The 14,085-nt window shown below is 42.4% G+C and overlaps 1 protein-coding gene across 2 annotated transcripts in view; it reads left to right on the top strand.

Annotated features, from left to right (window-relative positions):
* The window catches only part of LOC308563617 (histone-arginine methyltransferase CARM1-like), a 181,626-nt gene that overhangs the window by 83,893 nt on the left and 83,648 nt on the right, over positions 1–14,085 (top strand). For both annotated transcript variants that reach the window (XM_081150837.1, XM_081150838.1), the window contains exons 3-4: positions 6,663–6,769; positions 7,623–7,727. In XM_081150837.1, coding sequence (XP_081006963.1) covers positions 6,663–6,769; positions 7,623–7,727 — 212 coding nt within the window. The remainder of the gene's footprint in view (positions 1–6,662; positions 6,770–7,622; positions 7,728–14,085) is intronic.

The following is a 14,085-nucleotide window of genomic DNA, read 5'->3' as shown; positions in this document are numbered from 1 at the left end:
AATTATTTATCATCCAAAACTGGACTCTTGAGTGTGAGAGGGAACACGGTCAGTCATTTCTCCAGGATAGCAGGCATAAGGTGGGCAAAACAGGATGGAGATTCACACCCAACCCACCCCCTTTTGAGCCCTACAGCTGGTCTCTATTTATAACAGTGTCTGGGTTTCCTGGTTCAGGCTGAGCTACCCTTTAATCAGTAGCTCATCCTTAACTAGCCTACTGGGTGGAATATGGGAGCTGTGAGCAGGGCCAGATACTCTTAGAGAGTGTGAACAGGAAAGTCAAGCTGGTAAAATAAAGCAGGGTTATAGATTCATCACGTTATAGAACCAGAAATGCTAGATCAATTGCTTTGTAATGATCTTTCAAAACAATAGCCTGCTGCTGGGAGCAAAACCCGGGTTTAGGCTGGCCCAAGCTCAGACATTTCAGAAGCCATGAATCTGAATGTCTATTTTCCATGGCTCACTGTCCCCTGAAGCAGTTTTTCCCCACTCCTACTTCCCGTTTCACCTTAGCCTATAGAGTTTCTACCTCTCTTTCAGTGACGGTCAGCTGTGGTTTGGCCTGCCTTTAATCTACTCAACCTTTCTTCAGATAACAGAAGCTCAATTTTCCTTTGGGTCTCAATAGAGCTGACTCAAGTCTCCTCAATTGGCCCTGATCCCTGGCTATAGCCATTGATTCAGAGATAGGTCTTTAACTTCGTTCAATGAGACTCAGTCTGGGGCTTTTGTTGGAACATTTGGGAAAGACTGAGCTTGCTGAGCTGGTAGCAGTGTAGTTCTGGGGTAAGGCTGCCTGAGCATGAAGCTAAAACAGAGAAATAGCAAGCAAGAAAGAGAGAAATAGTAGTAAGAGAGAGGGAGTGGAGAGGAGAGGAGAGAGAAAGGAGGGGAAGGGAGGGGAGGGGAGTCAAGTCTTAATATCATTGGAACTCCTGGACACAGGCATTCTTGAAAATAAAATTTTAATCCTGGATTTTTCAGTTTTGTGAGCCATAAAGTTCCTGTCTCAGTTAAACTTAGTTGAGTTTCCACCACTTGCCAATAATAGTTTTCACTGATATCCTTTCCTTAAATCTTGTTCCTGCTGTGACTCAGTCAGTATTCCTCTAGCCAAGGCTGACCCCGACGCTTCTGCTTATTGGAGACTGCACAGGTCTTAGATCTCGCACTTCCCTTATTGATGGGTGAAGTGTTAGGGCAAGTGCACTAAGACCCCATAGGGATCAGAGACCTGGCTCAGTATTCAAACATATGAACAGTCTGTCTTTACTTTCATAAATGGTGAAGCTCACTATTTCTTATTAATGTTTAGGTCACTGCTGGTCATCTCAGTGAGTGTTTAATTGGTTTTTAAGACGTGCACATGCCTGGGTTGTGGGCTGGATCCCCAGTAGGGGATGTGCAGGAGGCAGCGAATAGATATTTCTCTCTCATCAGTGTTTTTTTCTCTAGCTCCCTCTTCCTTCCTCTCTCTGAAATCAATAAAAACATATTAAAAATAAAGACATGCATCAAAATTGCCTTTGAAATTTGACAAGATATGTGGCCAGATTTTTTAACATAAAATTCTTGACATTTAGAGATGTGACAAATACACAGAAGCCCTTCCCAGTGCTTTGTACTAATGCAGCGATTTTCAACCAGTGTGTCGTGGCAGGCACACTGATGTGCTGTAAGAATTTTTAAAACGGGCAATAACTGAGTGTTTAGTGAGGGGCACTGACCTCTTTTCCCTTAGCTTGTCAAGTTAAAAAGCGACAACAGCCAACACAACAATAGTGGTCTTGTATGAGTGAATCAAAATTATACCTATTTTTTGGTCAGATCAGCAAAAAATATTTATTTTTGGTGTGCCACAGAATTTTATTAATTAGTTTATGTGTGTCGTGAGTTGAAAAAGGTTGGAAATCATTGTACTAATGTTCTGGTTGCACAAAAATAATATTAGGTAAGTGTTAATATAGATTACAAATTGTAGGTTTTGTTGCTAATTATAAGACTTCAAGAGAAGAAAAAAACCCAAGTAATACATTCATTTTCTTAGAGCTTATACGTACCTTTGTTTTAAGAGAGGTTGATTTGGCAATTGCTTTCAAGGAATAAGGACATTTTTTTTAAAAGGAGATAATAGCAATAAAAGAGAAATTAGCTTAAAGTTTGGAGAAGCAGTCCATTTTTCTGGTTTTCTCATGTGTGGAATAGAAACATAATAAGGTTATCTATTTGGGGCTCTCAGAGAATCTCCATTATTTCTAAATCCTTTTGCTACTTTACTAAGTCAACCTGCTTATATGAGGCCCTTCTTAGGCCACCCTGATGTTGAATTTACTCAACAGCAGAGTCCCCTGCAAGTATTTATGATTAAAATGTATTCATTTTCCTATCCTGCTTCACCTCCCATCAACTGAGGCTACTGTGCCTTTCTCTGGAAATATGGGTGCTCCCCCCGCCCCAGTATATCTGTACAGAAAATTTTCTAAAATGTATCTAACTTTGGGAGTTGGGATAAAGAAGGTATTGGAAACTTTCTTATGCAAATATTATGTCCCTCTTTGTTAAGAGAGACAGAGAGAACTTAGTGGTACTGAGATTTAGGAGTTCAGATGGTGAATAGGTTTTGACTTTACATGCATCATACACCAAAGTTAATTTGGTCCTGCCAGCAATACCTAACTAGAAGAAATTTTTGATTGATTAAACGTCTCTAAAAGATAGAGCAACTGAGCCCAAATAGTTAAGTTCACCTCTGATTAGGGAATAAGTGAATCAGTGAGAAAAATAAACCCTTGGTTCTAAGGTAATCACTTTGGGAGACCTGGACCAGTCAGGAGGAGAGTTGAAGGGGTTGCCAAATAATAATTAAGAAGAATAATAATAGGAAGACAGGAAAGGGAGAAAAAAGAAAGAATATTTTCATCCACTTATCCATTTAGTGATCCTTATTGGATTCTTAATATACCAGGTATCATATTAAGCACCAAGATTTAATGGTGAATAAATCTTTTTACCTTCATAGACTCTACAATTTATTGGGTAAGACAGAAAAAAAATATGCATCTAGACAAATACAATAGTAATTATTATGCTGTATGTTGTACAGAGAACTAATAAGGGGCCGATGGGGACAAGATCATCGCAGCTGCTGGCATCGCATTTATCCTTCCTGAACGATGCCCTCAGATACCATCCTATTTCTCTAGCTCTGACCACAGAGGGGATGTGGGATCAGTGCCGCCTACCCTAAGCCACATCCATTCCGAGGGGGAAGCACCCAGACCATGAAACCAAGGAAAGGAGAGCTGAATAGGGGCACGTGGTCAATGTTGTCCTTTTTGTGTACTAACTACAGGAAAATAGATAACTTCCTTAGGTGCACAGTGAAAAGAGCTTAATTTGGCAAACTTGAGCCGATGGACTAGAGAGAATAAAAGTGAGCTGTTTGTAAATTATTCAGGATAGCCCACAAGCCATCCTGTAACAGGGTCTAGAGTTTGATAAGTAGTATTATTTTTTAAAAGTCTACACCATGATTATCATATTGTCAGTTGTGGATTTTCCGGTATAATTTTGGGACATGTGGCCAGAACAGCTGAGGCAGTCAGACAGGTATTACCCTTTCTTGGCACAGAATGAGGCTAGTCTCTATGTAAATAAACTTTTTATGTAAAGCCCCACAGGCAGTGTCACTTGTAAACAGAAGCAAGCAAAGGAAAACAGCTCCCTTCAGTATGGGCTTTTAGGAGTAACAGAGCAGAAGGGAAGTGGCATGCCTCCGCAGTCTACTGATCCATGAGTATCACTACATGCTCAAACTGAAAAGTAATGGTTTGTCAAGAAGAAACCGACGTCCACGCTGAGAATCCGAAGGAAAATAACCACGGCCTTGGTGTGGAACTGCCATAAGCTTGGCTAATATCTCCATGAGAGAAGATTATATCTATATATTTGTGAAAAAATGACAAAAGGTGATGGTTTACAGCCAGGGTGGTTACAACGGCAAGTCCCCCAGGTCATATTCTTCAGATACAATGCGGATAACTGTGTCCTTGAAAGGAGTTTCCATTTCGCTCATAATCCATGCCGCAGCAGACTTGGCTTTTACTGGTAATGGAGGGTGGCCCCCATCCCTGTAGACTCTACTACCCTCGGACTCCTGGGAACTGCCCCACAGGGATCTCATTATTCCAGGCCAGTGGCTCTGACCCATGTCCCCCCAGCTTCTCTGCCCTGAGCAGCTGAAGGAGCCAATATGCAAATGTGAACATCCATTTAGACTTGATTGTGTTCGGAACAGCTGCCCTTTCTTTCCTTTCTGGGAGCCATCCTGGCTCTACAGGATTAATGACATCTTTCAAACAAATAGCGACTTTAGATCAAAAGGCTCCTCCATTCAAAAAACCATACTCCTTGCCAAAATGTTCTCCAAAGGCAAACTGACCTGTTGGAGTTAAAGATCCCTTCAGGCCTCTTCCCAGGAGCCCCTCCCCCTAGCTTGGAGAGGGAGGAAGAGAGGGAGATGGGCTGTGAGTGCGCCTCATTTTGGATTCTTTAGTTAGTGTCGCCAGAGACGAATGCTGTGTACCGCCTCCTCCCCCAGTTCATGGTTGAAGCCTAATCCCCGAGGTGGCGGTGTGGGGGGCCCTTGGGAAGTGATCAGATCATGAGGGGAGAGCCCTTGTGAATGAGATTAGTGCCCTCATAAAAGACTCCAGAGAGCTCCCTCGCCATTGATACATCTGATAAGGAGTTAATATCCAAAATTTATAAAGCACTTATAAAACTCAACACCCAAAAAACAAACTTCAATTAGAAATGGGCAAATGACCTGAATAGATGCTTCTAGAAAGAGAGCATACAGATGGCCAATAGACATATGAAAAGATGCTCAATGCCACTAATGAGAAATGCAAATTAAAACCACAATGAGATATCACCTCACACCTGTGAGAATGGCTACCATCAATAAATCAACAAACAAGTGCTGGCGAGGGTGTGGAGGAAAGGGAGCCCTGCTGGAGGGCATGCAGACTGGGGCAGCCACTGTGGAAAACAGTATGGAGGTTCCTCAAAAAATTAAAAATGGGACTGCCCTTTGACTCAGGGGAATATATTTGAAGGAACCCCAAACACTGATTTGAAAGAATATATGCACCCCTATGTTCACTGCAGTGTTATTTACAATAGCCAAGATTTGGAAGCAGCCCGAGTGCCCGTCAGTAGATGAGTGGATAAAAAAGGTGTGGTATTTACACAGTGGAATACTACGCAGCCTTAAAAGAAGGAAATCTTACCTTTTGTGACAGCATGGCTGGACCTGGAGAGTATTATGCTAAGTGAAATGAGCCAATCAGACAAAGACAAATACCACATGATTTCACTTGTATGTGGAATCTAATGAACAAAATAAACAAGCAAAATAGAAACCGACTCATAGACACAGGGAATAGACTGACCGCTGTTAAAGGGGTGGAAGGTTGAGGGGCTGGGTAAAAAAAGTGAAGGGATTAAGCAAAATAAAACCCTCACAGACACAGTCTGGTGATTACCAGAGGGAAAGGGGGGTGAGGAAGGTGGAAGAAGGTATAGGGGGATAAATGGTGATGGAAAGAGACTTGATTTTGGATGGTGAACATGCAAACAGTATACAGATGATGTGTTATAGATTTGTACACTTGAAACCTATAGAATTTATTAACCAGTGTCACCCCAATAAATTCAATTAAAAATTAGAAATGCAGACAAGAAAGCCAGGAAGGAAAAATAATTCCCTGATATAACCACTAATAATATTTTAAGAAGTCAGGCCAGGACCAGGTTGACATGGGAGTTTGTACATGCAGAGAATGCAGTGCAGATGTGTGTGAGGGAGAAGCGGGCGTGGGTACCCACTCGGGCACAGAGAATGGAGCGCTGGAGCTCATGGTGAGAGAGGGGGGCATTAGGTACCCACGTGGGCTGTAAGGGAAAGACCTGGTCACAACACCAGGTGGACCACAGGGGAGGTGAGGACCACAGGGGAGGATTTGAGAGACATTTTTAAGGCAGAAGTCACCAAATTTGACAACTGTACATGCTGTGTTATTAACATCATTTCTGAGATTTTCTTTGAGCCTTCGCTTACGTATTTTTCCCCTCAAATAATAGAAAGCATTCCCTTGTATTCACATATCCCCAGCTATTTTGCCTTTTCTCTGTATGCCTAGAAAATACTAACTGAAAAAAAAGCCCTGACAGTACACAATAGAATGAGATTTATATACATATATATTCATTTACATACACATATTTGTACTCATGTATACATTTTTTCTGTATCATCAGCAATCACCTTCCCCAGAGCACATACTGAGAATAAGCCTGGAAGCATTTAGAGCCCGGGAGCGTGAGAATTTGATGAGCCAGTCGCTGTCTGTGTTCCATGATGCTCTCACTTAACATTTGTGAATGCAAATATGTCTGACAAGTGTAAATAAGGGTGTCACACCGTGGAGCAGGACCCATTTCCACCTTGCCAGTCCTCGTCACTCGTGTGCTCAGCCGTGAACATGCTGTTATAATCTTCCAATATTCTCTCAGTTGGAATTTTGTAGAGCGCATCGGTGAGTTCATGGTTTCCAGGGTCTGGACACATATTTGCTTCTTTCTCCTTGCAGAATTCAGCGCATTTTCAAATACCTTGAAAAGATGCCGGAATGAGAAAAAGAAATACTCAGTGTTTAGCCAGCGGACAGAAGAGGCGTCTGCCACACAATACTTCCAGGTCAGGGAAGCTGCCCCAGGTGGAATTGACTTGTTTCAAGGTGACGCACGCCTGTGGATACACCCGAGCGGGGTGGTGGGTGGAGAAGAGACGAGTGATACTGTACTGCAGTGGGTCCGAGGGCATGGTCCCCTGAGCAGCAACAGTAGCAGCACCTGGATTGGAATCCCTACCTGTCACTTAGCAAGTTGTCAGGTCCTGGGCAAGTTTCTATGTTTCTAAACCTCAGTTTCCTCAACCTGGGAACATAATTCATCTGATTGTTGTGATGATTGAATTTGATATTAGGATGCATGTGAAGAACTTAGAGTGGTGCCTGGGAATTGGAAACTACCAAATGATGGCAGTTTGAATGAAGATATTTATTGCTCATGGATTTGTATGCACCACTTTCGCCAACTGGCATGCCTCATTGGGATTATCACCATCGCTACTTTCGGCCCCACCCCCACCCCCAACCAGGCGTTCTACCCAAGATCTCTTTTTATCTCTGAGCTGATGGGACTCATTGGGGCCATCCCTTTTGGCCCTGGCCGTTTTCTCTTATTTCTGTATTCTTGATCTGTGCTCTCTCATAGCCTCTGCTTTGATGAGGGCACCTGAGCACTTACCTGGCCAAGATCTAGGCCTGAAACTATTGTATGGAGTAGCAGTCAGAAGTCTGGGGACTACTTGGAGTTCTAAGCCTCACAGATAGGGCCAGTGTCGACCAGTCGCTGCATCTGTCAAAGCCTCAGCTTCCCTGTGTGTTAGGCTAAGCCTGCCTTGACCAGGTGGCTGTAAGAACCAGATGCTCACGCAGGTGCTGCCTTGCGGGTTGTTTACACTTCCTCCCTTTCTCTTTTCCTTACAGTTTTATGGTTGCATCTCCCAGCAGCAGAACATGATGCAAGATTTTGTGAGGACAGCCACTTACCACAGAGCCATCCTCCAGAACCACGTTGACTTTAGAGACAAGGTAATGCTGGCAGCAGGCTATTCCTCTCATATTAATGGTTATTAATCATGTTGCGAATACTTAGCAAAAACTAGAAACAAAATTAAGCTTTGATAGAATTACTATATGACCCCAAAATTTCACTCCTAACTATATACACCCCCCAAAATTGAAAGCAGGTATTCAAACAACTGTTTATACATGAATCTTAAGCAGCATTACTCATAATGCCCCAAAAGTGGAAACAATCCAAATGCTTATCACCTTATGAGTAGATAAAATGTGGCATAGCCAAACAACAGAGTATTATGAGCATTACTTTTATTTCTGCTATCCATAAAAATGAGTGTTATGCCAGTACACACTTCAATGTGATGAACCATGAAAATGTGCTAAGTGAAAGAAGCCAGTGACAAAAGCTCATACGATTGCATTTATAGGAAACATCCAGAATAAGCAAATCCATAGAGAGAGAGAAAACTGGTGGTCGCCAGAGGCTTGGGGATGGAGAAATTGGGAATGGCTGCTAAGTGGGTACAGGGTTGCCTTTTGGGGTGATGAAAATGTCTTGGAACTTGATAGAGGTGATGGTTGTACAATATGGTGAATGTACCAAATGCCACTGAACTGTACCCTTTAAAATGATTAATGGTTCATTTTATGTTATGTGAATTTTACCTCAATAAAGAAATTAAGCTTTGAGTTCTGGGAACTCAGGAGGCTGTATGCACTATGTTTTGGTGCACAGAACAGGTTAAGAGCTTTATTGCTACCTAAGGACTAGCTCTTACTGTGTCACTTTACTTTCTCTTTTTTTCATAGACTCCATAACTGCCTGCATTTCTTTCCTTCACAAAATGGATCTGAATGATTATGGACACATCATAGAGCTGTCGTTCATTATTCTTCTACCTGTTAAACAAAGTGTTCAAAATACTATACAGTTCATCTCAAAGATAAAGAGTACTTCTCAGTGGCATCAGCACTCATAAGATCTAGTTTCATATTTTCCCCATGTGTGATCTTAGGCAAAATATGAAATTTCTCTGAGCCTCACAGTCTATTCCACTACCACAGTAATTGTAGGACTGTGGCCTTTGAGATTGCATTATTAATTCCCCAGGAAGGGTGTGGTGGAACATTGCAATAATGATCCAAATGACTCATGCCTCCCTGTGTTCATATCTATTTGCAAAGCTATGTAGCTGCTTCTTTCATCTAGAAGTAGTCTAATATTTTACCCCCCATCTCTGTGCTGTCCTTTGATCAATAGAATGACAGAGGTGACATTGGGCGAGTTTCAGAGCCTAGGCCTTCATGAGCCTTGTGGCTTCTGGTCTCACCCTCTTGGAACCCTGAGACCACTGTACTGTGAGGAAGCCCAGTTTAGCCTACTGGAGGTTCAGAGGTCACATGGAGGAGAACTGAGGGTCTCCAGACAGCAGTCAGCACCAATTGTCAGACCTATGTGTGAGGCCATCTCGGACCTCCCAGTCCAACCGCCCCTCCAGCTGAATGCAGAAACGTGAGTGAGTCCAAGCAAGACCAGAACTGGGAGAAATAATAAATTGCTTCCAGTTTAAGTCACTGCATTGGGATGTGGTTTTTATGCAGCAAGAGCTAATTAAAGCAGAGAGATGATGATTAAAAAAATGGTGATAAGTGGGCCTCCAGTTAGAAGTTGATTTGCCAGTGGCTTTCTTTCCTCTTGTCATCTCAATTGTGCTATTAAGCCCATCAGAAATTTTTTTATGGTGGGTATTGTATTTTTTGATTCCAAGTTTCCATTTCGCTCTTCTTCATGTCTGTTTTTTGACTGACTTTCTGTTTTTCCATTGATTTCAGCAGTATTCATGATTACCAGTTGGAGCTTTTTTTAATAATAGCTGCTTGAAAGTTTTTGTCAGATAATTCTAACATCTATATCACTGCTGTGTTACCTTCAGTTGTTTTTCTTTTCCCAGGGAATTAAGATTTTCCTGATTTTTAACATGCCAAAAAAATTTGGATGATATTGTGTGTGCTTTCAATATTGTGTTGTAAGACTCTAGGCCTTGTTTAAAGCCTATGGGTAATGTTGATATTTTTGCTTTAGAGTCATTCAACCTGGTTAGGTTCAGGCTGTGAGTTCCATACCACTGGTTGGTCTTCTAAGGGCTCTAATTCCTATGTCAATTCTGTTTTCAGAGCCTTAGCAGTGCCATTTGGATCTGTCCCATGTACATGTTACCCAATGGTCAGTCTGGCACCTAGTCAGAGTTCTCAGTTTTGGTTTGCTAATTAAGATCAAATCCATGCATGTACAGGTGGAGGAAAAACCAAGGAATTTATACATACAACAACAACAAAACACCTTTATAGGGTTGCTTTGCCAACTTCTTTCCTCTCCATATCTCCCTAGTACTTTTTGGTTCCTTGGGAATACTTTTCAGTCTCTGGGCAAAAAAGCTCACTCTGAGGGGCACTTCTGTGACTTTGCCTACATATTGGCCAAGGAGAGAGAGAGAAGACAAAGAGAAAAAAAGGAAAGGCGGTTGGTCCCAGCCTTTGGGAATGAGGGCACTATTGAATGCAGACAAAGTTTCCCCCTTCTCATAGTTTTGGCTTCTGAAGGCTGATGTGACTACCACAATATTGCTGGGGGCTGAAGCATAGGAGAAGGGAAGAAAGGCAAGGAGGAAAAGAAGAGAAGAGGGGAGGGGGGAAGGAAAAGAAAAGAGGAAGGGAAAAACAGAGGGTTTCCACACTTGCTCTGAGCATTAGGACTTCCCTTTCTGGATGTTTCAGCCAGAGCTAGAAGGCATCTCCAGATGGTGCCTGTTTTTGGTGTGTTAAGTCCAGGACATGAGTTGAGGGTCAGGGGATGTAGTTTGGTAGTGTTTGAAATTCTGACCTTCTTTCCCCATCTACTGCTACTGTTTACTTTTCAGTCTTCAAGTAACTGCTCCATGCATTCTGTCCAGGGTTTACGGCTGGAGGAGACGGGGTGAAGTGGCTTTCTCCAGCTTACCCAGGACAGGATTCTAAAAGCCAAATCTAGGTACCCAGGTGGGGTGAGGGTGACCATAAGAGACAAAGGTAAGACCAGAAGTGGCCATGCTTGGCTAAAGGGTCTCATAAGTCTTGTCATATGTCTTGAGGTGCCGGGATCCTTTGCCAGTGGGGCATGCCTGGTTAACAGTTATGAAGCTAACATTCCTAATGAGGAGGACCTGATTATGGTAGGTGGGTAGGCTGAGGACAGAGGAGAAAAGCTTGTTTCTTTTGATACCTTATCTGGTATTCAAGATTGTGGGTAAGCAGTCTTATTGACCTAAGCAAGGTTTCTTGCCAAATTAAAAAAAAAAAAAGCAACTCTCAACTATTGATCCATGGCTTGAAGATGTTTTTGGGAGGTAATATTTTTATTTAGGGAAACTTGTCTCCCTCTGAATTTGTTTACTTTGAATCTATAATCTATTTTCTATTTTCTATAATATATTTTCTATATATCTATAATCTGATTTTAATTTTGGTTACGGCTTTCAAAGACCACTCCCCAAACTACTCATCATACTAATACTTTGCATTAGATGACTCTTTCTCAGGATTTCACATGGATTATGTCACTTGACCACTTTATTTGTATATCTTTTCATCTGTAAAAATGAAGACAGTGGATCAGGTCTCCTTTAAGGTCACTTCTAGCTCTAACCTCATTTGATTCTATAAAATACCCTTTTCCTGCCAACCCAAAATGGGTTTATCTGCAAATGAAATAAAATAGGCACCCATCTGTTGGGGTTTATGAAGGTGATAATTAATCACATGGTTGACAATTAATTATATCCCTTTTACCCTTGGATTTCTGAACTGATTTAGAGCTAGACACAGATGTCAGGTAGAAACCATGATACCAGCTTTATTGTTAGAAATGAGGTTTGGAGTATAGGGCTTGTGTCCAAATAGAGATTCCTACTTTGTTTTTCTCCCAAACTGAACTTTTCTACCCACTAAACAACTGGTTTCTCCAGACAAGTCCAGAACCCTGCCCAGCAAGCTTCCACATGTGCGACTGGAGCACATGCTTGAGTAGGGAGTGGGCAGGCTGGCCCCTTCCAGGCACTGGGGTTAAGCATGCTCAGTCCTGTGTCCCACTCAGACGGGTCACTTCTGTTATGAGAGAAGAAGAAAGGGGAGATGACCATTCTTACTTCCAGCACTGCCCACTCCTGGAAGTCAATATCCCTTCCCCTCTGAAAACTAGAAGAGCACATTGTCCCAGTTTTAGTGTCCCAGGAATCCCCTCAGCCCCAGACAAACTAGGATGGCTGGTCTACCTAACTCCAAATCTGCCACAATTCCAGATCCTTTAAAATCATTTTTTGTTTGTTTTATCATACTAAAGACCATTTTTAATAACCCCTGTGTCCATGGAGAATGCTACCTTTTCACTAAACCCTTGTATTCTTTCCCATTGGAACTGATTACTTAAAGCACATGATTAACACCAATGGCTGTTATTTATTGAGGAACTCAGTACATGCAAACACATGCTAAGAGCTTTCCATACATTGTGTCTTAGTCAGTTCTGGCTGATATAACAAAAATACCATGGACTGGGTGGCTTACAACAAACATTTATTTCTCATAGTCCAAGATCAGTGTGTCAATAGAGCTGGTGTCTGGTGAGGGTTTATTTTCTGGCTTATAGACAGCAGCCTTCTTACTCTATCTTCACGTGGCTGAAGGGAAAGAGGCAGCAAGCTCTCTCCTGTCTCTTTTTGGAACAGCCACTAATCCCATCATGAGAGTTCCACTCTTGCGACCTAATTCCCTCCCAAAGGCCACATGTTCAAATACCATGGGGGTTAGAATTTTAGAGAACACAAACATTCAGTCTATAGCAGTTTCCTTTGATGGTCATTACAGTTTTATTACTAATATCTTTACCATTATAGAGATGAGAGAACTGAGGTCTGGAAATGTTGATAATTTACCTGATTTAGTACAATTGGTAAATGAAAGGGCAAGATTTGAACCCAGTTAGTTTTACTTTAGAGCCCACACACATAACTTCTGAAAGGTACTGCCTGAGGGAAAGTTGGCTGAAATTTCCAAGGGAGACTTTCGTTTCTTTGGATTTAAGGATGGGGTGAAAACGTTGTGGTTTCTTTAACATCCCCATGGGTGCATGAGGCAGCATTGCACAACTGTTATATTCTGGAGCTGGAATGCTGAGTTGAAACTCCAGCTTGGCCACTTGCCATGCACCTGCCGGAGACCTTTGTGCTGTTTGCCTTGAGATCTTGCACAGATGATCTACCATCTCTGGGCTTCCATTTCTTTATCATAAAAGCAGTAGCTACTTCCTAAGAGTCCTAGCAAGGTCAAGATGATGCAATGCCTATGAAGTGCTCGGTACATAGCCCACATATGAACTCAGTACAGAGTAGCAACTATTACTATTATTGAAGGTTTGGGCATGGTGCTGTAGTTTCCACCTCTGCTATAGCTTTAAACCTTTCAAATTTTGATTTTCCATTCTGCCTCCTCCATGCAGTTTTAATGAAAGCCCTTTCTTGGCCAGAGCACTGCTGGCTGAGAACCCCATTTGGAATCCATTCAGAAAACTGACCCTGCTGGAACCCACCCCATTCGTCTCAGAGTTTCTGTTAATTGCCATCTGGCTATTTTTAGTTTCTTCAAGCGTGTGCTGGGTGCGAGCAGGGAAAGTCCATCCTGCTGAGGGTGTGGGGTGTGTGAGCTGTAGGGTTTTAATTTGGAAATGTTTTGACACTTCATTTGTCAGGGCACCAGTTGCTGGAAACTTGTGAAAATAAGCAGGAGCTGAGAGCTTATTATATTTTTTTTAATCAGCGTTTTCAGAGGAGAGAATCCCCAGTTGCAACAGCTGCTTAGTGCATTCAGATGTGAGGTTGGCTCAGGCAGGAGGGGTGCAGGGATTTGAAGGCTTCAGATAAAACATAAATAACAACAAACATGCAAAGCAACCTGTTCAGATTGTCAGCTGATATTCGGATTTGCCGAACCCGGGCTTAAGGCTCTTCCTCCCTGAGCTTTCTTTGGGCTCATCGTCAGTTTGGTCCGAGGCTCCCAAGCTCACCTCGAATCCTGCTGTGAAATTCCCCTCCTTTAACACATTGCACACCTCTGGTTAACCTGGCACTCGAGTGGGGCCTGACCTTAATCATCAGCAGGAATGAAGGCTGCAGCACAGGCTGCCAAATAGTCCTGTCTGCCTGTGAGGAAACAGCTCCTGCCTCCTTAGGTTTTTGTGAACCTCTTTAGTGAGGAATGAGTCACATTCAAAAAGCTACACATGTTTAATGTATACAGCTTGGTGAGTGTGGAGATAAGTATATATTCTCGGAATCAT

The sequence above is a fragment of the Miniopterus schreibersii genome (assembly GCF_964146895.1).
Source record: "Miniopterus schreibersii genome assembly, chromosome: 11".
Classification (NCBI taxonomy): Eukaryota; Metazoa; Chordata; class Mammalia; order Chiroptera; family Miniopteridae; genus Miniopterus; species Miniopterus schreibersii.
The sequence above is the reverse complement of the archived record's forward strand: the minus strand, read 5'-3'. Positions and strand labels throughout refer to the sequence as shown.